Here is a 26,466-nt window from a genome sequence, read left to right as displayed (position 1 = left end):
TTTTGGTGTGTCCCGTGAATTTCATTGTAGCGGGACTCGACTGTAATGACAGCCAAAATTTCACCTGCCATTTTAGTGGTGGTGTTGCCACCGGTAGGTCAGAATAACCTAGCAGGTCCAAAGATTAAGGCTCTGAAAAATCGCTCGCCCACTATATATTTGCATTCTGTTGAGATCAGTTCAACCTTAAATAGGAAGTAAATGAAAAGTCACTAAATTATTTACTTCCGACACAACGAAATTTTTGGCGTGTCCCGTGAATTTCATTGTAGCGGGACTCGACTGTAATGACAGCCAAAATTTCATCTGCCATTTTAGTGGTGGCGTTGCCACCGGTAGGTCAGAATAATCTAGCAGGTCCAAAGAGTAAGGCTCTGAAAAATCACTCGCCCACTATATATTTGCATTCTGTTGAGATCAGTTCAACCTTAAATAGGAAGTAAATGAAAAGTCACTAAATTATTGGAGAAAATACGACAATCGTAAACAAGCTCTAGAAATCAGTCATTTTACAATAAAATCGTAAAAGTTGGCAGATATGCACCTATACTTTGATAGGAGCCCCCGACCAAAGCTCCTTCTTAAGAACTGCACCACAGTGCCTCAGCCAAGAAATGGAAAAGAGTCAGCATCGCCTCACCTCTGTAAACAAATCTTTCCATGCAACACTAGTCAAGATCTGCAGTTTTATTTCTTTTACCAGTTTTTGCAAATCAGTTCTGTGGAAGCCCGCAAGGTGGAGGAAAGTTCATGAAAGGGAAAATTGTCATCCACACCACTGTAGCACAAAGCTACAAAGGAAACCCACCCTTGGAGTATCTGAGAAAGAAAGCTCCGCAGTTGAAGTTCACTCACGTTAGCCATGTAATGAATGACAAGTCTAACACACATGAAGCTTAAGTTTTTTTTTTAAGTATCTCTGAAAACATTCCATGACCTGTGATTAAAGTAATGTGCATTGGGTAGCTGAACACAGGCAGTGGGAGCAGTAGAACACACTTGAGCCTTTACACGCCCTTCAGTCAAGGCAAGGACATGGCATCATGCTCTTGCTTACTTGACTGCCTTAACTTCTCTCTGCTGAAGTGTCACCACGAAATGCACATCGATGAGGTGAAATTATGGACTTGCAAAACATGTTCACATACTGATGTTCACATACTGACAGCTGTTCTGAGTGAAGATGAAAGTGCCTGCATGGCAAGGCGCATCCCATGCCAAGCATCTCAGGCCGCAATTTACAGTGCCTCACCTGTGAGGAGAATCCCAGCCGCTCAGGTCATACTTGGAGAGATCACCATCATCATCATCATCATCCTCTTCCTTATCATTGTCATCATTCTCTTTTTCTTCAACCTCCCTTGCTGATGGCCGGGAGGGGGGACTGGCTGCCCCGTCATCATCTCGTCGAGCCCGTTTCTTTCGGCGGCCAAACTGGGGATGAGAAAAGCCAAACAACACAAAGACTGCATGAGCACCAAACATACGGCCACTGATGACAGTAAGCACAGCAGCAACAAGACAAGGGTCCCCACTGGAAAAGTAAAAGGCATTTTATCACATGTTCTCAGGTATGTATACTGCTTTTCCACATGTTGAAATATCTTCGAGCTTCAACTAAGTAAAGAGATCTGTACCTCACTTTCAACTTCATCTGACATCTGTGGTGCTACCAAACCAGTTTCTCAATATACTAGTGTTCGGTTCTTCTAGAAGAATTGGGACGGACCACTCTTTTCCAAAATATTGTAACCAACAATGGCGAAGACAAAAACGTTGTAGTGAGGCTGGGACAGAGGCTCTCCTGTCGGACTGAAAACCTGCTAAAACCTGTGCGCTCTGTGCAGTCTTAACTAGACAAACGATAGTCGTTTACAATTAAGTAAATACTCCCTATAACATCCTTTCAGTGGAGGTTGCGGGCTCTATTCCACCCGGCCCTGGATCTTCGGAGCGGATACCATTCTTATCATTTTGTATACCATGTTTTGCGATGTTCTGCCATGTTTTTTCCCATGTATTGCATCAAGTAATTATCTAACAATTCCAGGACAATTCTTTTTTATTCTTTTTTTTTTGTCTTCCTTTATTTTTTCTGGCTCTTTTCATTAATTATTGATATCCACGCATTTAGCTTGACGTTTTCTTGGAAAGCTTTTGCTTATTTGTACTTGTATTTTTTTTATAATCAACGATTTTGAGATTTGCCTCTGTATTTACCTTGCCCTTCCCCTCTGCAATGTACAACTGTACCTTGAGGGTATAATAAATAAATAAAGAAATAAATAAAAAAACTTGTAGCAAATTAATGACAGGGATTAGACCAGGACCTAGACGTCTGACTCGTTCGCCAACTGGCAGCAACTGAGCCAGCAGCACCCGTAGCTGCTGCGCGTGCTCGGTGCACCTTCTTCTATATTTGTAACAAACTTTGTGTAATCTGATTGCATGTATGCGCGGCACAAATTGTGTAGTACTTTCTGTAAGACACGCGGGCACCAGCGATTACTCTAGAACTTTCGATGACTCATGTATAAAAGCCGATGCGCTTTACCCACAGATCAGATTTTCGATGACCGCCAACTGTGTTCACCGCTATCGTTGTTCTTCGAATGTAGCCTTTTTTGTAGGCAAAAGTTCGCCCAATAAAAACCTAGTTTTCTCATTCACAGTATTGCTGCTGTTTTCTTCATCATCACTACTACATGACAATATCAATAAGAAAGCTAACACGCAAAGCTTGTGTGTTAATGAAATGTCCATATCATTGTATAAGGCCGAGAAAAAATTTGTTGAGCGTTCCTTATCATACCGCACTTGATGCTTGAATGTGTTTGCTGCGCAGGCGCCGACTGGAGGTATATAGATACATGTTTTCTGTAAAAGTAAGGCAATTGTGAGTGGAGATGTGCCCCATTGTCTTCTCTTGTGTGCTGTGTGTTATTTGGCACCTTAAAATAGTTATAATGCATGATTAGGCCAACTTACTTACTGAAGGAAGCTGATCGAGCACGATAATCGAGTGCTAGCGCGGATGTTTCCCAACATCGTAAATAAATTACACATAGTAAATAAGTATGCAGGTTAGTGAAAAACAATTTCTTAATTTGATACTAAGGTTGTTCGTGAAATGTTAGAACAAGTGTCATTAAGATTCAAAAGGTTTTATTATGCTCTAGGTATGTTTGCATTTTTTCCTGTTTTGCTGTCTGGGTCTCTTCCTATTGTGTGTTTTGTTCTTTCTTGAAATTGCAAAGTAGTGCACAGCTAGAATTTTTTTCTGTTTTTCTTGAGCCATCTTATTGGGGCCCTGTACCCTGTTCCTGTGTGTGATGACATCGTGTAGTGGAGTGAAGTTGTGATTCTCAGTGTCTGCTTTGCAATGTGTTAATATTGTAGCCTCAAAAAATGTCATGACAGTTAAGGACTGGTGCAAGTATTGTATTTGTATTGTTGTCATTTTTTACATAAGTGTGTAGCCATTGTTTTCTGTTAGGGCTGTGGCCTTAGTTTCGGTAAGAGTTTGTCACTTTTGTCTGAACTAGGGTCACATGAGAATAACTGCCATTTTTGCTTGTTGCATTCAGCGTTTTGTAATAGTACTGCCTCATACATGTCTAGCAGTGTAATAATCATTGTTGGTGCTGCCAGTTGTTGATTGCGCTTTCTGTTTGTGTCCCACTAGATTGATAGTTCTAATTGACCGCTTTTAAAACCGAACATATGTCCCAGACAAACATCTTGACTGAGCATATTATTATGGGTAGTACTTACTTAGCAGTAAACGGCTAGCGCTTGTCTAGTCAGCATTGCACAGAGCACGCAGGTTCCAGCAGGTTTTCAATCTGACAGGAGAGCCTCTGGCCCAGCCCCACCACAACATCTTTGTCTTCGCCATTGCTCATGGCTGGGGATCATGTCACGATAATGTCATTTTGTCCAGAAGTGCCTTGGTTGGCGCCGGTATGACAGCTTGGGTCACGATCTCGGCGTCAGCAGCGAATGCAGAAATAGTACATTTTCCAGAGGTGACAGTTTGGCTAGTGAAATTCCTTGAGGAAGAATATGGGTCGAAGTTGAAAAGTTGAGGACTGGAAGCAACATTCTGTTCTTGGCAACATCTACTACGGTATGAGGAAGTGCGATGTTGTGTGAAAGGCTCAGATCTGTGAGGGGAGTGACCACATAGTCACCATCAGGGACTGGGGGAAACGGTGACATAAGGACGTAGGTAGCAGGTTGAGCAGGTAGTCGTAGAAACTCCACGGAACGTAGGCGAGTGCTACTCGATGCGGCTTCATCAGGACACAATGGTAGTTCCAGCCGCAAAATGCCAGTAGAACAATTTATGAGGGGAGAGTGGGCGGTCAAGAAGTTAATACCAAGAATGACATCATGTGGGCAAGCGTCGAGAACAGCAAAGAGAACTGAAGTGTGGTGGCCGGCAACATTAACGCGGGCAGTGCACATACCAAGAACCAGTGTTCGGATGCCGTCAGCTACTCGCACAGTAGGTGTCGGCAGGTGTCGGCACTTTTCGTAGGTGGCGTCGGAGCGTAGAACTCATAACAGATATGTGGATGCCAGTATCAATGAGAGCAGTAATGGTCACACCGTCAACGAGAACACCGAGCACGTTGCATCTTGAAGTAGGGGTCAATAGAGGTTTTGCGGTCCTGGTCGTCAATGCAGCCTCACCTCCCAGAGCTGCACTGGCTAGTTTCCCGGGTGGTGTCCAGAGTAAGCCGGAGAGGGATAGCGACGGCGTTGAGGAGCGGATATATATATATATATATATATATATATATATATATATATATTCCCATGACCTCATAGGCCCAAATCATACCATCACAGTGAATGCCTGCACACCAGCGAAAAAATAACAGAACAGGCAATGGGCCAGATCACTGATGTTCCCACGGGAAAAACAAAGACTTAGGATTATTGCTTATATACTGCCGCTGATTACACCTCTAGAAGGTGAGGCTGACAAACGGTAAAATCTGTAAGTAAAAAAATATTTTTTTTTACATATAGGCCTGGCTTGGACATGCAAACGCGGACCCTGGCTAAGCTTAGTAATGAATGCCCGGGCCTGGGCGGGCCCGGGCTAGGTTTGGTCATGTACGCCCAGGCCCGGGCTGAGCTTGGGTGTCATAAAGCAGGCCCAGGTCGGGCCGGGGCCGATAAATCAAGCCCGTGCAGTGCCCTAGCAGGAAGTACCAAAACTTACTGTAATAAATTTTATGGCGAGGTTTAGAGCAAAGCAGGTGAATAATAGGACATGTAGCAGTGCCACAACAGCCGCTCGTGATGGCCACCAATAAAGAGGGTGATTGGCTAGGCATGAGCTGCAGATAGAAGAACGTTCCCACTGACCTGACCAGGATGACGACATGCTGATCCGTTGGCCAGCCACTGCTGTACATCACCGTCGCTTACAATAAAAGGTAGACGGCCTGCATCTACCAGCTGCTAACAAACTGGTGACTGGCGGACGTGATGCAGATGCGACATGATTTGACTTCTTCCTGATGACATGTAGAAGGCAGGCTGTACACCCCACAGATCAAGCCCGCTGTAAACCCAGTTTCAACCTGAGAATGTCAGCGGCTGGTTCACCGCACTGGAGGCTATCCTGGCTCAGAACCGGATTATAATCCAGCCATTCAAGTATGAGGTTCTTGCATATGTCCTCCCAGCTGACATCTTTTGCCACCTGCCAGTACCATCTCCAAGCACACCTTACAACGGCCTGGAGCAGGACACGTCCTGACCTAGTTCAGCGTGCCGGACTCTCTAAGCATACCTCCAACACCTTCTGCTTTTGTCGAGGTACTTGCTCCTGAACCATCGGAGTGTGCGCCGCCCGACGTATCACCTTGAACTGTGCCGTCGAAATCCTACGAAACATCGGTGAGTGTGACGATTTTGGCGCATAGCGACTTCTCGTCTGAACATTGCCACGCCTGCATGGCATCATCCGAGTCCACTGCAGCTACAGGTAGCATCAGAAGCGTTTTGTTACCATCTAGTGGGTCATCCACCACCAGCCAAGTGCCGACCTTTTCTGTCAGGTCACATGTCAGTTCAATTCATCTGGCCTACCAAGGCAGACACTGCCAGTTTCTGCCTCATCAACATCACAGGCGGACGACCTGCACGGCTCTTCTCATGCACTCTCTTCTGCCCAGGCCACTCACAGCCCATTGACGAAGGCACGTGCATCGTCCGCTCCTCCAGGACAGCTGAGTTTGTCTTCTGTTGCCCCCAACATACGCCCACAGATGACACTAGGTCCAGGGTTCAAGGCCAAACCGCACACGTGCCAGTCCCAATGGCACCAACGCCGCAGTACACGTGCTGTCCTCAGCCAGCAACACACGCAGCACTTGTCACCGACATATCGCTGCACCTGGTATCTTCCTTATGCCCCAGCATTCCACCACCTTTGCTCTGTGTTCCAGGCTGTGTGGGGTCTCACACAGGTTCTTGGGACAAAGAAATGACAACACAGTAGTGCAAACAATCAACAGGGCATTTATTGCACCTTTCATACACTAATGCACACTAGCCGAATAACTACCAATAGAACATTCACATGGGCACGCCACAAATCAAGGAAGTCCGACTCACCGCGACCCGATAGCGAGCGAATATGTTCGCCCCATGCTATGACACCATCGCCTAGTCGTTCACGTGTACGGTCACGCGAACAGTGGCGCGTTCGAACGATCCGTGTTCGTCCATACAGGTGCCCCGCTCCGAGCCACACGAGACGTCTCGCGAAGCGTGGATCTGCGCACGCACGGGACGTCCGCGTCGCTCACCGATCCCAACCCAAAGAGAAAGCGCCCTCGACCTTTCTCTCCCAAGTCACCCCGCCGTTCGACAGCGTTAGCATCGCGACACTCGCGCCATCTCCCGCAATGCGCCGCAACCACCACGACCGCCGTGGGCTTAGCCACGCGGACAAGCCGGACTACAGGAGACATGCGGGGAAAACAACATCAGAGGACGTGTGAGAGCCGCGCATCCCCACAGCTGCAAGTGCCCCAGTCACGAAGACACAAGTGTTTCCAAGGCACCCTTTCGCCCGTTGTCCGCTGGTACTGATGCGCCTAGCACCAGCTTACCAGGTCACGTCCTCAAACCATGCTTCAGCGGCCCAACGAACCAATCACTGTTGTGCGCCCTTCCACACTGCACTGCACATGGTGTGCAGTTCGCTATGCACTTGTTACTGTCGGTATGCGCTGAACTACCTCACACACAAAAGTGTTGGCAGATGAGCATTGACGACACAGGCATCATGAAGAGTGCTTTTCGGCCATCACCATGCACAACAGTTATACGTCTCGCCACCATACATGATTGTGCCCCTTCCACCTCAGCGATGTGAGTGGAAGACGGTCCTCAAACACACACAGGAGCTGCACAGGCACATCCACAGCTTCTCTCGAGCTGTCTGCCACGTCGCTACAGCTGCGCCACCATTACAAGCACCCACAAACATCTCACATCTTCTAAACATTGGACCGTGGAAACCCATTCTAGGACCTAATCCCCTGCGCAACTGTCAGTGCCCCTCCCCCCTGAAAAAAGTCTCGCACAAGGAACGGCACATAGCATTTAGGTGAACCAAGCAGTGGCAATGTGGTATCTGACCTACATAAAGGTCAAGTAATTATCATTTCCATGTAAACAATGTGATCAAGATTGTATGGCATTACTTAATTCTCCTTTCATGGTGTCGAAATCTAGAAAACTTTGAGGCATATGCTGCCTGAGTATGTCTGTGCTAGGGAAATTGGGTAACTAGTATTTTCTTTAACCGTGCTGGAATTGTAATCGCAAATTCTGAAGGTCAGCGCAGGATTCTAGCTGTCATGCATTGTTCTTTTATACATTAGTGAAGTAAAATAAAGTCCTCCATACCATGCTGGTAAATTCACTATTGAGTCCTCCACCAGCACGGATACTACTGCAAAATTATGAGTAAGCGCACCCCTCAACTTATCTAGTGATTTGAAATTTCCAAGTCTGCTATGTTCACTGCTTCATGCATCTTCACTGACTTCAGGCTCTTTTTTTTTAATATTGCAGAAAACAATGTAATTTAGTGGGGACGAGATATTGATTCTTTTGCAGCACTTCTGTTTAGGCTCGGTAGAGGCGCCACCATGCCCAGACATCTCTCTGCATAGCTTCTGTCAGTCACCACTTCAGTCAGATGCCTTGGTTGCCAGTGTGAATTTGTTGTGTGTAAAGACAGTACATGCCTGTTAAACAAAGCTTTTGAGTAAGAGGGTGGCTATGCTGTCCTTTTTTTTTGGTCACAAATGTTCCAATGACATCTTGCCCGAGACAAAGCAAAGGCCCTCTCCCCAACCATTCTTGGATGACCTTTGATCCTAGGGGGAGTGCTTGCTCGCAATATGACGGTACATGAGCAATGTTTTGGTATTTGCGTTACGCCATGTCTGCCTATATTACACTGTTCTAAGAATGCCTAATTAAGTAAAATTCACCTCTACAGGTGAATTTTAACAATTTTAGCAACTTTGGAGCATAATTTAGCGACTTCATTGTCTTAGTTCAATGACATACTCGAAAAAAAGTTGACAACACTCCTCCTGAGCATGTGCTGATGTTTGAGGCATTGTTAAAACAGCGTAGACATCACTGGAGGCCAGTTTTGACAATATTACCTCCTGTGGAACTTTAATACAGAAGAATACACTCCCCAGAGTGCCAACCCAACGTTAAAGTGCAGTCTTCATTTCATACGTTGCATGGCACAGCTCATAACAGTTATGATGACAATGTTTACCAATGTGTCAAAAAAGTTTATTAAACTGATTTCCTATATCCCAGTAACTAAACAATTAGGGATGCTAGACAAGGTTTATCAAAAAGTTATGCATACTCTTATTCAAACAGTGTAGAGGGGTATGACATTTGGACTGAGAAAGTCATGGTATCTGACAAAAAAACACCATTTATGAATCATGTCCAAATCTCCCTAAGAGAGCCTTAAATTTTAAGAGGTCATCCCAGTGACGAGAACACAATACAGCCATGACTGCACTGCCAATACAAAGGTCCTAAGTTTACAACATGCAACTACACGCATGTGGTATCCAGAACAGTTGATCGCCACTGATAAAGAACTAACAGTGAATGTGAATTGCCGAAAAATACTCACATCATCATACTCGCTATCTGATTCCTCTCGCTCCACATACTCGACATTCTCACGCTCGTTGTAGCCCCCTCCAAGGCCTGCAACACGAAGAGAATGGTGCCTTGGACATTGCATTGCAACTGTTGCACAAAGCACTCTTACCTGTGCGCTCCTCCACTTCGCCAAACTTGGGAGCATTGCACATGTTGCATGACTGACGGCGAGCCCAGTTCACGTTGCCACAGCGGCCACACTGCCAGTCGTCAGCGCTGAACAGACCACGACTTTTCTCGGCCGCTGCCTTGCCAATCTCATGACCAAGCTGCCGCTTAGATGCCAGATCCAGTTTCTCTGAAACATGTACCACACAGATTTAGAGCATGGATACAGTTCGGTGTTTCCAGCATGCCAGGTAGCTGCCGGAAAAGTCCAATGTGTGACACCAGCAGCGCCAGGATCACTGAAAATTTGCCCTAGTATAGTTAGGCACACTGAACGTCGCCCGCAGCAATGTGGCAATCAGATGTTGCCGCAGCACATGCGCATAAGTGCATGGTGAGTGAGCGCTTTCTCTTTTGGTGAAGGCATCAACTCAGCGCACTCTCTTTAGTACTCCTGAACTGTAGGCCAGCATGCTGCCTGCCAGCGAAGCTAGCATGCGATGCAATCTGGTCTAGCTGTTCTGGCATGATAGGACAAGTTTTATTCCCATGCCAGCCACATCAAAGTACACCAAGCACCATCAGTCACACTGACTGTGCCGGATACTAGACTGCAGAGCATCCCTTTTCGCCGCCGTAGCATAACTGCGCAGTGTGCGATGCGCATCTGCGTTACACCAAACTAAATCCGTGCTTTTGCTGTGGCTCTACCCACCAGGCACATCTCAAAACTACAATGGTTACAAGCGGTGTTGGGGCTGACCACCAAGCTTTCACGCCATCTCCAAACCTCACTCAAAAATCGTGCACTTCCAATTATCACATATCCAAGGCAAAATCCGTGTTGCTTGTTAAACCGGGACTGAAATCTACATCCTTCCATCTGAGAGTGCCACAATTTGATATAAGAAACTTGTGCTGTTTGAAATGGCCATGGCAGGCTCATGAACAAAGAAAACGTATGAGGTCGGTGAAGAGCGTCTCAAATTACTTGAGCATGAGTCCTTCACATAGTAGTAGTAAAGTGTGAAAAAGAAATCATAGAAAAGCTCAAAGATGTGAGAGTTGCACAGTCATATGTGCCTTGAGCTCTACTGAAAAAGCAAAAAGGTAGGAAGTGCTCCAGTACCTACAGCGTGGAATTCAAGGAGCCCTATGGTAAACTGTGTGGCCTTCAGAAAGTGAACACCTGCCCCCACATCCCTCATGGAGTATTGGCTGCAACTATAGTTGGCTATGTTTGCAATACATGCCAGGGAGTTCTATAACCAGCAAGCCTCTCCAAAAACGCGACTTTCAAATTGAATATTTTCGATTTTGAAAGTAGTAGTGGTTTCTAGGTAAAGCACCGAATGCAAATTGTCTATGTACGTCAAGCATGCTGAAGTAATACATAATGTCCAATGGATCTTCTCCACAATGTGTTCCATATGCCAAGAGAATCGCATTTTTAAGTAGAATAGAATTTATTGAGTTCAAACTTTAAGAAGATGCAGAACCATAAACTGTTAAGCCATGCCTAATAATAGATTCTCCTAACACTCTATAAACAGCCTTTCTCAGGGGGACATCACAAATAGATCTTGTTATATACATGCAAACATGAACTAACCTTAGCCGTTTTTCTATGTATTCAATGTGGATAATTCCAGGATAAAGTGTCACTGAAATAAAGACCCACATATTTAGCACTGTGCATTAAAGTCATGGGAGGGCAATAACAATTCTGGTAGCTGGTGACATGCAGGATATTGGATGTGAAGGCATTAATGCTTTGTAAGAACTATGGAAACATAGTAGGTTAATTTTGTGTTAAATATTTGATCTTCTTTAAACCAATTTATCAACCACATAATATCCTGCTGCAGAGCATGAGCTCCTACATAATTTGTACAAGGTAAAACAAGTGCAGTATCATCTGCATACTACTAATAGAATTATTGGGCAGGCATGTTAGATCATTGACGTAGATGTTGAAACAATAATGGCCCCAGAACAGATCTCCAGGGTACACCGCAAGTAATATCTAATGGATAACTGACAGTCTCACCATTTTAACATACTGAGTGCGACTGTACAATTTTTTAAAAAGCTGTGAAAAGAACCCCTGAAACCAAAGTTGTCCAGTTTTTCAGGTAATATTAAATGGTCAATTGTATCAAATGCTTTTTGCAAGCTGACCAAGAGTGTGAGCAATATATTATTTTTATCAATTCCCTGGCACACAGTCATTAAAATCCTTAAGAAGCATTTTGTACTTCAGCCCCTGCGGCAACCATAATAGGAATCATTTAGCAAGTTGTATTTTACACAGAAAGATGCCATATTCTTATGTACTATTTTTTCTAGAATACAGACTAAAGACTTCAGTATTGTTATTGGTCCGTAATTGCTATGTAGTGATCGCGAGCCGTTTTTGTAAAGTGGCCTTACAGTGCTTCTTTTTATATCCTCCGGTGTTAGGCCAGTCCTAATTGTTTCATTTATAATATAAAGTAGCGAAGTCTTAGAGTCACTAAATTGTATATCTTATCTAATTTAATCGGTTCCTGGCGATCTAGTAATTTGAACTCAATGCAGTGCTTCCCGTAACTCAGCATCTCTAACTTCTACCACGAATGTGGATTGGACATTGGAGCTTTTTAAGTGTTGGGTGGTTGCAGAGGTAATAGATTTTGAAGTTGTTTTACTTAATCAATGAAATACTGATTGAAGGTGTATCACTAGGAATGTTAGGAAATGCTGATAAAAGCAATTCATCTATGTACTTCTTGGGTAGCCTTCCTGTATAAGAATTAACCAATTCCCATTTTTTCATAACACTTCTGGAACAAGCGTTAAACTGATTTAATTGATCTATTTTTTCAGCATATTAGATGAGGACAAGAAAGTGGACAAGCACAGAGCTGAATGTTAGGCTAGTTGGAAGAGCCAACTAGCCCAACAATGAACTTGGTGATATAATGGGTTCTTTGACAATCTTATTTTAGCCTAAGATTGAAATTCCTTTACAATATATACAAAAGTAAAACTGGTATTGACAAAACACTGTTCACTAAGGAGCCACATTACGTTTCATCTAGGAGAGACTAAACTAACAAAATTAGAGCTTATCAGTGCCATACCAATGTGTTTAAATATTCATTTTTTCCTAACACGATTAACAATTGGAATGAGCTCCCTAATGAAATGATGGCAGCGTCTAGTATTGAAAATGCTATTGAGAGTCGTATTCTTTGAATGTTCTGTTATTCATTTTTGAACATACACTACGTGTGCACTTTTTTTTTGTTGTTGTTCACTAGATGCTATTGTACTCTTTGTTAATTTGTCTTCTGCTGTTGCGAATTTCAGTGCTTAACCGATGTTACATTTATTTATGTATTCTTTTGATATTGCTGAAAATTTTTTCCATTGTGACCCCCTGTATTTTGACCATACTATACAATATTGCGTACAGGTGATGTAGGTATACCGAATAAATAAATAAATAAATAAATAAATAAATAAATAAATAAATAAGCTACTTGTCTGTATTCTTGCCTTAAAGTAACATCATAAGGGTTTTCTTGACACTTTAACAACTTATTCTTGATGTAACTAAATTCTATTATCTCTCTGTCTATCCAGAAGCTTTCCAGGTTTCTACGTTTCATCTTTATGCTCTTCCTTGCCCAATTATACATTTCCTTGAATTTTTCAGCGGTAAGCTTATAGGTTTGAATGTGATTGCATTGTATTAGAGAGCTCCAGATGAAATGCTCAAAAACATGCTCAAAAACAAAAGCTGCTTTCCAGCTTATGTCTCCCTCTATTCAATAAACTGTAGGCATATTCGGGCATTCAAATAATGAATTTTATATCTGGGTATATGTGTACCAGCACTACTCAGCTTCCTGAATACTTTGTACACAATGTGAATATTACTCAGTGTATATACACTGGCAGTTCTCAGCAACAGTATACTTACATTCCATATATAGCAAGCAACACTAAAAAGCCCAGAGAGACTTCTCTCACTGCTGTTATACATGCGCACTAAAAGATCATGCATCGCATACAAAAATCTAAGTATTCCACGACAAGCATGGATAGAACCCAAAGCACAATCGCTTTCTTCTTCTTCCCCCCATTCCCACCAGATCTGTCCTTAGTCACCTCGGACCACTACATTCTACCGGGCTTTGTTTCGTCCATCCACTGCAAATAAGGGATTATGTCGGCAATGGCTGCTATTTCCATCGCATTGTTTTCCATTGTGTAGCCAATGGTCTTGAGTACTCCTTCTTTTGTACCAATTGTTCCAATTTTACCACTTTAAGCAGACCCACAAGTTTTGTGTTAGGACCGCCATATCCTTTCCACACCAGAACCATATCGCCTAATGCAATAGCAGGAATATTTGTGTTATGACATTTGTCAAATGCTCTCTTCATTGCTTCCCTGTGCTTCCTTGGCTTTTCCGAACTTCTCGTTTCCTTAGAGTGCAGCTTCCCTGCTATGCCAAGTATGTCGTCCGCAGGCAAATAGGCAGGCTTCCCAAAGCCGGCGTATTGAGGACTTAACACCAGAGTGCTCGTATGAGATCTATTGTGGTGCAACACAGCTGCTTGTAGACAACACTTCCACCCTCCTGCAAATCCTGGGTACATACTTATATATTGTTTTGTATCTCAGATAACTCTCTCTGCTAGTCCATTAGCTGATGGATGGTATGGTTCTGTGAACTTCAGGGTAATGTTTCTGTCTTTTTGCCCACCTTGCAAATGCCTGGCTCTTGAATGCAGGGCCATTCTCGGATACAACACACTTCAATCCTTTAAACATGTTTCTATTCAAGAGAGATATGACAGCATCAGCACTTTCTTTTCCTGGCTTGGCATCTAGCATGCTTGAACATTCATCAATGCACACTAAAAAGAACCACTTTTTTTTTTCTTCAATTAAGCGAAATCAACATGTACGGTTTAAAATGCCACATTTGCATCAGGTGGAAAAATCATGCTGTCTTCTGATTATATTTTGCCTTGTTCGGTTGACATTGTTGACAAGTGCTAATGTAATCGCTAATATATTTCTTTATACCGGGCCATGTCAATCTTCTCATTTTTTTTAGCATGTTCACCAGAAGCCGTCATGCCCTCCTGACTCTGGACTGTCATGATAGAGGCAAAGAACTTTTGTTTTCAGTGTATCCGGTACGTGAAACTCTCCGTCTAAATACATCAGCTGTTCTGTGCCTTCCCACATTTTAAGCGAGTTCACGCTTTCCTCGTTCCTACGGTTACTAACAATGGGAAGTCAAGAAAGTGCATCAGCATTTGACAAATCTTGTCCGCTCCTGTGTGCCACCTCAAAATGAAGGGAGATCGCCGCTTGGGGGCCCGAGCTGATAAGCAGTGCTATCCATGAGCTCTGTAAATTTTCCATGATTGTGAGCGAAAATTAAAGACTCAAACCGCACTTCGATGAAGAGAGACGTCGGAACATCACTGCCTTCGGAGAACAAGTTTTGGCAGGAGGACTCCTCTCTGGGGCACAGTAACGACTTTCGTGAGCCGCCACGCCGGCGGCCCAGCTAACCCTTACATGGCATACGACGACGCCGACCCACTGCACCGGCGAATCTCCCACACCCTGGCCTGAGTGGAGACTGGGCCCCGCTCCGCCAAGGGCCAACACCGGTAGGGGACATGGATGTTGTTGAAGAGAGAGACAATCTCCCCGGAAGAATACGAGGATCCAGGATGGATGGCAGCACACACCCGCCGAAAATCTAGGACTAAGGAACGCTCGAGAATCGAGTAAGGAACGCTTAAGGAACGCCGACAAGACGCATCGGCTGGTAACGAGACGCGCCAGCTGGCAGCACGGAACGCCGGCTCCACGACAGCCGCAGCTGCCGGAGGAGGACTACAAGGTAGTCCTTCGACCCAGAGGAGGATTTGACACGATGCAGAGCTCTGCGATTATAAAAGACTGTGTTCAGCGTGCAGCAGGAATAACTATAAAAGACGAGGAAGAAGATATTCTTTCAGTGAACACTGGAGATTCGCAACTCTCACGCGTCCCCTGATGTTTTTTTCCCCGCATGTCTCCTGTAGTGCGGCTTCTCCACGTGGCTAAGCCCGGCGGCGGTCGTGGTGGTTGCGGCACATTGCTGGAGATGGCGCGAGTGTCGCGATGCTAACACCACGGAACGGCGGGGTGACTTGGGAGAAAAAGGTAGAAGGCGCTCTCTCTTTAGGGTTGGGATCGGCGGCCAACACGCATGAACGCTTCGCACGTGCGCTGGCCCGCTTCGCGCGACTGTCGCGCGAGGCTAAGAGCAGGACACCGGTATGGACGAACACGGATCGTTCGAACGCGCTACCATTCGCGTGACCGTACACGTGAACGATTAGGCGATGGTGTCACAGCATGGGGCGAACATATTCGCTCGCTATCGGGTCGCGGTGAGTCGGACTTCCTTGATTTGTCGCGCGCCCATGTGAATGTTCTATTGGTAGTAATTCGGCTAGTGTGTATTAGTGTATGAAAGGTGCAATAAATGCCCTTTTGATTGTTTGCACTACTGTGTTGTCTTTCCTTTGTCCAAAGAGTATGTGTGAGACCCCACATCTGGCTGCCCAACGTGGGGCCTCTTGGGGCATCGGACGATAATATTGCTCGGTTCGAGATGTTTCAACCGAAGCGTAGTCCTAGCGTGGATTTTGATCGCTAGTGTCGGCGGCGTGCTTTCTTGAGCGAGGCGGCAGTTGCTGTAGGGTGTTTGAACATTTCAACATGCTAAGCCTTTCCGCGAGTGTTTTGTTGAAGTACTGTACACTAGTGGTATGAGCGCCACGTGGGCTGCATCCTGGGAGAGCGAGGCCTAGCGCCCGTGGAGCATTGCGAGTGACTACGGAAGCCTCGTGGGTGGTCCGAATTTCTTATGTAAATAGCTTCTTCTATCTCTTTGACTTCGGAAGTCGCGGCTCAGGGAGCCGGGTGGCCGCGGGCCACGGGTGCCGCTACGCGCTGACTGGTATTGCGGCCTGGTACCGGGCGCTCCGACACCGTCTGGGACGGTGGGCGTCGTCAACTCGGATGCTGTGTGCACCGAACGGGGTAGGACCACCTCACAGAGCTAACGTCTCCTCGCGGCTGCCTGTTCTTGTGCCCATTTTGGGTGTTGTGTTTTTTTTTTTGGATGCCGGTTGTTGTCAGGGTAGCGACGCATTAGGCCTACAGCTTTACGAAGCCGCCTGTCGCACGTGGAGGGACACAACCTGGTGGACCGTTGTGTTGAGGTGTCGCACTTTGCTTCCCTCATTTTAGTTAGTGTCGCACGAATTGAAATTACTCGTTCGACTCAAGAAAGCAAGCTTTGTTCACGTGAACTTAGCATCTGAAATGCCGTCCAAAATTTCGCTAGCCGAATTGAACATCGTACCACGTGGGCGATGTGTATGCCGAATTCCTCTCCCTTGCACTACTTCTTTAGGGTTTGTCGAGTGCGTTGAGTGTACACAGCGTGAGCGGAGTCACCCCTGGTTTGCCGTCACCTGCACATCGTCATCGCTGCTGCCCCGGACTACAATCGAGCTACCCCAGGCGATGCAGATGCCTGTGGCCAGTTCGGCGGCCGCCTGTGTCCGGCTCGCTACCCTCGGCTCTCGCCGGCAGGGCGCGTCGGGCGCGAGCGACGCTTGCTCGTGTCGACTTCTGCGCCGCCATTTCCGGAGTCCTGGACTGGAGTCGTGCCATCAAATCTGCAGAGGTGGTGCTGTGACCAACGGACGCCAGCGGTGAACCCCAGAGACAATGTCGGCTCGCATGTTATGGAAAACACGTGGACATTTTTCGTCGGAATATGTGTAGTGATTTAAGGTTGGGGGGATGTGGGGATTCGCAACTCTCACACGTCACCTGATGTTGTTTTCCCCGCATGTCTCCTGTAGTGCGGCTTCTCCGCGTGGCTAAGCCCGGCAGCGGTCGTGGTGGTCGCGGCACATTGCTGGAAATGGCGCGAGTGTCGCGATGCTAACGCCACGGAACGGCGGGGTGACTTGGGAGAAAAAGGTCGAAGGCACTCTCTCTTTAGGGTTGGGATCGGCGGCCAACACGCACGAACGCTTCGCGCATGCGCCGGCTCGCTTCGCGCGACCGTCGCGCGAGGCTAAGAGCAGGACACCGGTATGGACGAACACGGATCGTTCGAACGCGCTACCGTTCGCGTGACCGTACTTGTAGTGCCTCAGCATGCGGCGCCCGTCAAGGAAGAAGAAGTTGGCATTCGAACGCGCGGCACGTGCAGAGCGAGAATAAAAAAAACCAGTTCGAAAACTCAACGCTGTCAGGGCTGGATCTTTCTCGTGTTAGCTCCGACAGTTAATGGTGACCCGATAATGAACACGCAACCCCAACCATCCCGCATGGATCCCGCCGGCTCTTCCACCCAGCCTACCGGTCCTGACGCCCAAGAAGACGCCAGACCTAACAGTGCTGCGGTGGCTGCGATCCAACACGTCAACCTGCCACCATTTTGGCCAAACAACCCCTGCACATGGTTACTGCAGGTCGAGGCGTACTTCCGTCTACGGCAAATCACCAGCCAACAGACCAGGTACTGGCATCTGGTGTCCTCCTTACCTCCGGACGTAGCCGAAGACTTCACAGATATTTTAGCTTCGCCGCACCCGAGCCATCCCTACGACACGTTGAAGGAAGCTATCATTTCCCGCAAGTCCGAGTCCGAACACAGCAGACTCCAACAGCTCATCACGGCCACAGAGCTCGGTGACCGTCGCCCATCCCAGCTCCTGCGACGCATGCGCCAGCTCATTGGCGGGACCTCCGCCCCTCAAGAGGAGAAGCTTTTGCGTGAGTTGTTCCTTCAGCGCTTACCGCAGAGCATGGTCCCGGTCCTCGTCGCTGCAGGAGATGTCCCAGTAGACACGCTCGCTGAAATGGCTGATCGAGTGGCAGACTACTCGCGGGCACATAGCCTCAACGCCATGACCACGTCGCCACCGGCCACCGCTGCAGACCCCGCGCTCGCGAGCATCGACAACCGTTTGGACGCCATTGTCAGACGTCTCGATGACTTCGTACCTGCGCATCGCTGATCGGCATCCAGGTTCCAGTTCCACAGTCGCTTCTCGACGTCTCCACGCTCTCCGGGACTTCAGACAACCGACGCGCCACGGGACGACTCGTCCTCGACCATGTGCTGGTATCACCGCCGATTTGGGGCCTCTGCACGCAGGTGCACTCACCCGTGCTCCTGGTCGGGAAATGCGACGACCGGCCACTGACGGCGGCGAGTGGTACTGGTAGAACGTCATGTCGCCTTTTCTATGTTTCCAATAAGATCACTGGCGCTTGCTTCCTCGTCGACACAGGAGCCCAGGTTAGCGTCATACCGGCCTCCTGTGCAGATCGCCGTCGCAACGAACAGACCTGCCCACTCCAAGCGATCAACAACTCCGCCATTCCCACATACGGCCAACGCTCTCTTACACTTGACTTTGGACTACGCCGTACGTTCCGCTGGATTTTCATCCTCGCTGACATCTCGCAAGCTGTTCTTGGAGCTGACTTCCTCAGTTTTTTCAACCTTGCTGTGGACATGCATGCTCATCGCCTCATCGATCTCAACACGCGCCTATCCATCAACGGTATACCCTGCACTTCCTCGTCAACGAGCCTTCGAGCTCTCACACCTGCTTCGCCGTATGCAAAAATACTCGCTGATTTCCCCAACCTCACGAAGCCGCACACCAGAGAGTCACCGGTGAAGCATTCCGTCACTCACCACATTGTGACCACTGGACCTCCCGTTTTTACACGGCCTCGTCGACTTTCTGGAGAACGCCTCACCATCGCCCGCCGTGAGTTTGAGCACATGCTTGAACTTGGCATTGTGCGGCCTTCCTCCAGCAACTGGGCATCGCCACTCCACATGGCCCCGAAGAAAGATCCTGGCGACTGGAGACCATGTGGGGATTACCGCGCTCTCAATGCCCACACCTTACCAGACCGCTACCCACTTCCTCACATACAGGATTTCACATCAAATTTGGCTGGGTGCACGATCTTCTCTAAGATTGACTTAGTGAAGGCTTACCATCAGATTCCTGTAGAACCCGCTGACATTCCGAAGACGGCCATCATCACCCCATTTGGCTTGTTCGAATATGTAAGGATGCCTTTTGGACTGCGCAACACAGCACAGACTTTTTAGCGCACTATCAACAAGGTCACGCGAGGTCTCGATTTCGTATTTGCCTACCTTGATGACCTCCTGGTAGCAAGCTCATCGGGCCCTGAGCATGAATACCACCTGCGCACCCTGTTTCACCGTCTGGATGATTACGGCCTCGTCATAAATCCCAATAAGTGCGTCTTCGGCGTCGCTACAATCGAGTTCTTAGGCCACCTTGTCACTCCACAGGGTATACAACCGCTCGCCAGCAAAGTGAAGGCTATCCAAGACTTTCCACCCCCGACATCAATGAAACGACTCCGAGAATTCCTGGGCCTACTAAACTTCCATCGCCGCTTTCTTCCTAAGTGTGCCACTTTCCTTAAGCCCTTAACCGACCTATTAGCTATAAAAAAAGACCCGGCTGCGCCACTGGAATGGACCGACGACGCCGCATCTGCCTTCGCCACTGCCAAAAAGGCTCTGGCAGACGCCACCATGCTCATACATCCCGTTCCTGATGCCCCACTTCGTCTCATCACCGATGCATCGAGTGTAGCAGTTGGCGCTGTTCTCGAGCAGCACGCATCAGGTTGGCAGCCCCTTGGATTCTTCTCGCAAAAACTCAAACCACCGGAAGTAAAATACAGTACATTTGCCCGAGAACTCCTTGCTGTGTACCTCGCCATCAAACATTTCCGCCATTTACTGGAGGGCCGGGACTTTTACGTCGTTACAGACCACAAGCCCCTGACGTTTGCCTTCCATCGCAATCACAGCACTTACACTGCAAGGGAGATCCGTCAACTATGCTTTATCTCCGAATTCACCGTGGATCTCAGACACGTACACGGGTCGGAAAATGCCGCCGCTGATGCACTCTCACGCATCGATGCCTTGTCGACCCAGCCACCACTAGACATGGAAGAGCTAGCAGCTGCCCAGAGCAACGATCCTGAGCTGCATAGTCTTCGCTCTTCATCCACGTCTCTATCTTTCACGGAGTGCCTACTTCCATTTTCTACCTTATTAATAACGTGCGAAACGTCTACTGGTGTTCCTCGGCCCTTCGTGCCTAAAGCGTTTCGTCGTGCAATTTTTGATCAATTGCACAACATGAGCCATCCGGGTATTCGTGCGACCCAGAAGCTAGTCACATCTCGTTTCCTTTGGCCAAGTATCAATGCTGACGTCCGACGCTGGGCGCGAACCTGCCTTCAGTGCCAGCGTGTTAAAATTCACCGTCACACGGTCACTGCACCATCCCCCTTTCGGCCTCCCGACGCAAGGTTTTCCCACGTACATCTCGACATCGTCGGCCCTCTTCCACCATCACAAGGGGCCTGTTACCTACTGACATGTGTGGATCGCTTCACCAGATGGCCGGAAGCGTTTCCCGTTTCCGACATTACAGCACCGACAGTGGCAAAGGCTTTCACAAACGGCTGGGTATCATGCTTTGGATGCCCTTCTGTCGTCACCACTGATCGCGGTCGTCAATTTCAATCGGCCCTTTTCACCGCACTTGCCAATATCTTGGGCATTCGACACATCCACACGACTGCCTACCATCCTTCAGCCAATGGCATGGTCGAACGGCTTCATCGACAACTGAAAGCTGCCCTCACTGCTCACCAGCCAAGAGAACGTTGGCTTGATCACCTCCCCTTCGTACTTCTGGGCATCCGATCAGCATTGAAGACGGATCTCGGCTGCTCATCAGCTGAACTAGTCTATGGCGTGTCTCTGCGTCTTCCAGGTGAATTCTTTGAGCCGTCGTCGCCCCCTTCCACTCATGATGCCTCTACGTACATTCGAGAGCTGCGCACCACGTTTCACGACCTTGCTCCTGTAATTCCTGCCGACCGACACCCCCAGTCTGTCTTCGTCAGCCAGGATCTGCATGACTGCAGTCACGTTTTCGTTCGGCGTGACCAAATACAGGCCACCACTCACACCGGCCTATGATGGCCCATTTCGCGTCCTCCATCGTACACCTAAAACGTTCACGCTGGACATCAACGGCCGTGAAGACGTCGTGGCTGCCGATCGACTAAAACCTGCATACATTGCCGTCCGCGGAGCTTCCATCTCAAGTCTGGACTCCCACATCCAAGCACGTTCACTGGGCGACTCCTATGGCTCACGCTCTACGGGGGGGAGCCCTGTAGCGCCTCAGCATGCGGCGCCCGTCAAGGAAGAAGAAGTTGGCATTCGAACGCGCGGCACGTGCAGAGCGAGAATAAAAAAAACCAGTTCGAAAACTCAACGCTGTCAGGGCTGGATCTTTCTCGTGTTAGCTCCGACATACTTGTGAACGACTAGGCGATGGTGTCACAGCATGGGGCGAACATATTCGCTCGCTAGCGGGTCGCGGTGAGTCGGACTTCCTTGATTTGTCGCGCGCCCGTGTGAATGTTCAATTGGTTGTAATTCGGCTAGTGTGCATTAGTGTATGAAAGGTGCAATAAATGCCCTTTTGATTGTTTGCACTACTGTGTTGTCGTTCCTTTGTCCCAAGAGCCCGAGTGAGACCCCACAACACAAAGCAAAACACTTTCATCATGAGCACACCGAAGCTGGAAAACGCGAAGCGTTTCAGTCAACTAAAAGAGATCGTGATTGGTACAGGCATTTTTGGAGCGGCCGCGCGTATCACAGCACCTGACAACACTTCCAAAGGTGTTATAAGGGGAATCCCGGACTATGATGCACCAGAAGACATAGAGAGAGGTCTTGTAAATCGAAGAAATCCGACAATTCTCCACGCGAGACGCATGGGCCGAACGGACTCTGTAGTGATAGTGTTCGAAGGCACTTACGTGCCACACTACGTGTACTATAGAGGCGCGGAATACCGCTGTTTGTTGTACCAAACATGAGCTGCGCACTTCATGCGGTCGCCTAGGACACCGAGCGGACGTCTGCCCGGCACCCAATACCAAGCACTGCAGAGGCTGCAGAATACTGAATCCCACCGAGGACCGCCAATGTTATCCGAGATGCTCTTTGTGTGGAAAGGGACACCTTACAGGGGACAAACAGTGCCGCGAGTGGTTCAGAACACCATACCTACTCAAAAAAAGGTACTGGGAGCGTGTGCAGCACCAACAACAAGGGACCAAGCAACCGAGGGACAATTCCACGCCCACCAAATCGGACCACCAAGGGAACCGCTCAAGCCATGAGACCCTCCGTACAAGACAAGACAACGGGACGCCGACAAGGGAAACTAGAAGAAGCCATTCCCGCTCCTTCCCAGGACTTCCCCCTCCGGAAGAGAAACACAGAGGACATCGCCAGTCACGGTCTCCAACAAGAACCCGGTCCCGGTTCCCATCGAAGACGCGGAGACAGGCGTAACCACAAAAGGCGACCAGCAGCACCAGAGGAACACCAGCAGACGAAGGTGTAAAGATGAGCTGGGCAGATATGGTCTCCTCTGCTCCGAGGGACGGGAATAGATCCGCTCTAGAAAAAGAAATCTCTGATATTAGGAAAGCACTCGAGGGGGTCATTCGTGATAACGCGGCACAGAGGGAGGAAATCCGGCGCCTCCACATAGAAAATAAAGAACTTCGTCAAAACAAAGGGGAAGAGGCTAATCCTCCGACAACTTTGGGAGGGGAACCAGCAAAAAGCACAACAGGTTCTCCTCCAGCAAAGAGGAAAAATACTAAGGAATCTAGCACAGATGATATAACTGAAAGCATTGAAAAGATCGAGGGCATGATAACCAAACTGGCCGAAACAGTACAAAAGCAGTATGTAGGCATACAAGTACCACTAGAAAAAATGCAGCAAACTATCGAAGGAATCGATTCTCGAGTTACAATGCTTGAGAACACGCAAAAAAGTGGACGCTCGACGGGAATAGGACCCATAAAAATCCACAAACCCTACGATAGCCCTGCGGGGACCGACGTCACTAGGGCCCCCGGGGAACTAGTTCCCAGTAAACATGGCCTCACGTAATCATTACAAAATTTGGCAGTGGAACTGCAGGGGGTACCGTCGGAAACGGAGTAACCTTCAGCAGTTCATAAATAACAAGGAAGTGCCAGACATCATTGCTCTGCAGGAAACAGGGGGAGCAGCCAAATGGGCCGGATATAAAACGTATGGTACTTTGAGTGAGAAAACGCCCGTCTCAACCCTAGTGAACAGAAATTTAGCGGTACTAACGCACGATACAGGGGTTATAAACGTGGACCATGTCCTAATCGAGATAATTCCTAAATGACAACATCAGGGTAGTTTATTCGTACTAAATGTTTATAGCAGCCTGAAAAGCAACAAGATGAGGTTTGGAGAGTTAATTAGACAAACACTAACAAAAGCCAATCGTCAGGCAGTGGTAATACTCGGGGACTATAATGCTCCACACCAGTGCTGAGGGTACAAAAACGACACCGCGAAAGGCAGGAATCTATGGCTTGAGGTGCAAAGGGCCCATCTTACCTTAGTAACGGACCCACAAACACCCACCAGAATAGGCAATAGCGTCAGCATCGATACTACGCCAGATCTAACATTTATCAGAAACATGCCTGATGCCCATTGGACAAACACCCAGGAAAATCTTGGGAGGGACCGTTACATTCTTGAGACAGTAATAAAGGCCGGCCCCCCGCAAAGGAAAGGAAAATCCCTCACCCATGGTAGAATGGGACCTTTTCTGACAAATACGGGCGGAGGAAACAAACGAAGATGGCGACACAATTGAGGATTTTGAGGTCTGGACACAGAAACTCCTCATTAGCGTAAAGAAAGCCACAAAGAATATACCAGACGAGGCTGAGCTTGAACAAGAAGATGCAAAATTGCTACACTTATGGGAAGCACGGAACAGCATAGCAACACGATGGAAACGGAAACGGCTCAATTGAAATCTTAGGCGGAAAATGGCCCAACTAGACAGGGAAATCGAGAAAAACACAAATAGATTGACACGGCAAAACCAGGAAGCTACGTGCAACAGAATGCAGAGAGAAGTAAACTCGGCAAAAACATGGAATATCCTACGGCCCTTGATTGACCCTGAAAATGGCATAATTGCACAAAGGCACAACATCAATAAGCTAACCCACAAATATGCAGGTACAGAAACAGAATTACTGCAAGAAGTCCAATCACTATACATAGGCGACCTAGCGCAGACTCTCTTACCGCACTATACTGGAGAGGAAAACATTGAATTGGACATGCCTATTACGGAGGCAGAAGTTGGACAGGCGCTGCAGGACCTGCGCCCGAAATCCGCCTCGGGTCCCGATGGTATCGGCAATAAAATGCTACGGAATCTCGATGATCCCTCTATAAAGGCGATTACCCAATACATGAACGACTGCTGGGAGAAGGGGGCTATACCTCAACTGTGAAAAACAGCGCATATAGTCATGATCCCTAAACAAGGAAAAATGCTAAAGTTAGAAAATCTAAGACCGATATCATTAACATCGTGTGTGGGAAAATTAATGGAACATGTGATACTCATGCGTCTAGTAAGATACATATACGGCAATAACCTCTTCCCGCACACGATGATAGGCTTTCGATGTAAACTTTCCACACAAGATATCATGCTTCAAATCCAACACCAAATTATAGACACAGCCTCAAAAACAAGAGACAACAAAGTCATATTAGGCCTAGACCTTGCAAAAGCTTTTGACAACATTACGCATGAAGCTATTTGAGGAAACCTCCAGGGATTAGGAGTTGGGAAACGGGCCTACGAATACATTAGAGACTTCCTATTAAACAGAAAAGCCCGAATTACAATCGGAGACATACATTCGGAAGAAACAGAACTAGGGAGCTGAGGAACACCACAGGGATCAGTTCTCTCGCCACTACTCTTCAACGTGGCCATGATCGGCCTCCCGGAGAAGATGAACACAGTGGAAGGGCTACATCATAGCTTATACGGTGATGATATCACGCTGTGGTTCACAGGGGGCAGCGACGGATACATCGAGGCTACCCTCCAAGAAGCAATACACAGAGTAGAGGACTATGTTGGCAGTAGGGGCCTTCAGTGCTCACCACAAAAGTCGCAACTCTTGATTTACCACCCACAAAGAAGCAGCCGTAAAGACAACAGCACATCCCAAATACGACTAAGCTCGGAGGGCCAACAAATACCAGCAGTTGACAGTATTCGGGTACTAGGCGTGTGGATACAAGCAAACAGGCGAAATAATGAAACGCTAAAGGCTTTAGAAAGAGGGATGCAACAAACAATGCGCCTGATCACAAGAATTGCAAACCGACACAGCGGTATGAAGGAAGCCAACCTAATTAAGTTAGTACCGGCTTTTGTTATTAGCCGAATAGTATATATGTGACTCCTTATCTGAACCTCCTCATGGCAGAAAAAGCAAAAATTGAAGCCTGATAAGGAAAGTATATAAACAAGCACTTCGAATACCAGTAAATACACCTACAGAAAGACTACTTGCCTTAGGTGTACACAATACCCTAGATAAATTAATAGAAGCGCACAAAACGGCCCAATACGAGACACTAGCTCAGACTGCTACGGGCAGGACGATACTTGATTGCCTCCATATAAGCTATGCAACGCAAAAGGGAATCAAGATGGATATACCGCGAGAAATACACGGAAGGATAAAGGTTCTACAGATTCCCAGAAACATGCACCCAGAGAAGGATGCGGGAAGGCGTGTGGAGAGGACAAAGGCCCTCAGAAATAAATTCAAAAACATCCAAGGACGTGGTCTACGTAGACGCCGCGAAATATCCAAATGAACAAAAAATGACTGTCGTAATCGCTGATAAAGAGGGCAAGATAACATCTGACGGCTCACTACGAAAGCACAGCGTAGAAACGGCAGAGGAATCGGCCATCGCATTGTCGATAACTTCTTCCTCGGCCAGACACATAATAAGCGACTAAAAAG

The 26,466-nt window shown here is 47.5% G+C and overlaps 1 protein-coding gene across 4 annotated transcripts in view; it reads right to left on the bottom strand.

The window, feature by feature from the left end:
- The window catches only part of LOC119433426 (zinc finger Ran-binding domain-containing protein 2), a 99,063-nt gene that overhangs the window by 37,185 nt on the left and 35,412 nt on the right, over positions 1 to 26,466 (bottom strand). For all 4 annotated transcript variants that reach the window (XM_049659255.1, XM_049659256.1, XM_037700630.2 and 1 more), the window contains exons 3-5: positions 9,353 to 9,541; positions 9,212 to 9,288; positions 1,253 to 1,434 (exon numbers count right to left, since the gene is read on the bottom strand). In XM_049659255.1, coding sequence (XP_049515212.1) covers positions 1,253 to 1,434; positions 9,212 to 9,288; positions 9,353 to 9,541 — 448 coding nt within the window. The remainder of the gene's footprint in view (positions 1 to 1,252; positions 1,435 to 9,211; positions 9,289 to 9,352; positions 9,542 to 26,466) is intronic.

Source organism: Dermacentor silvarum, chromosome 11 (assembly GCF_013339745.2).
Source record: "Dermacentor silvarum isolate Dsil-2018 chromosome 11, BIME_Dsil_1.4, whole genome shotgun sequence".
In the NCBI taxonomy this organism is placed as follows: Eukaryota; Metazoa; Arthropoda; class Arachnida; order Ixodida; family Ixodidae; genus Dermacentor; species Dermacentor silvarum.
This window is presented reverse-complemented; position numbering and strand designations above follow the sequence as displayed.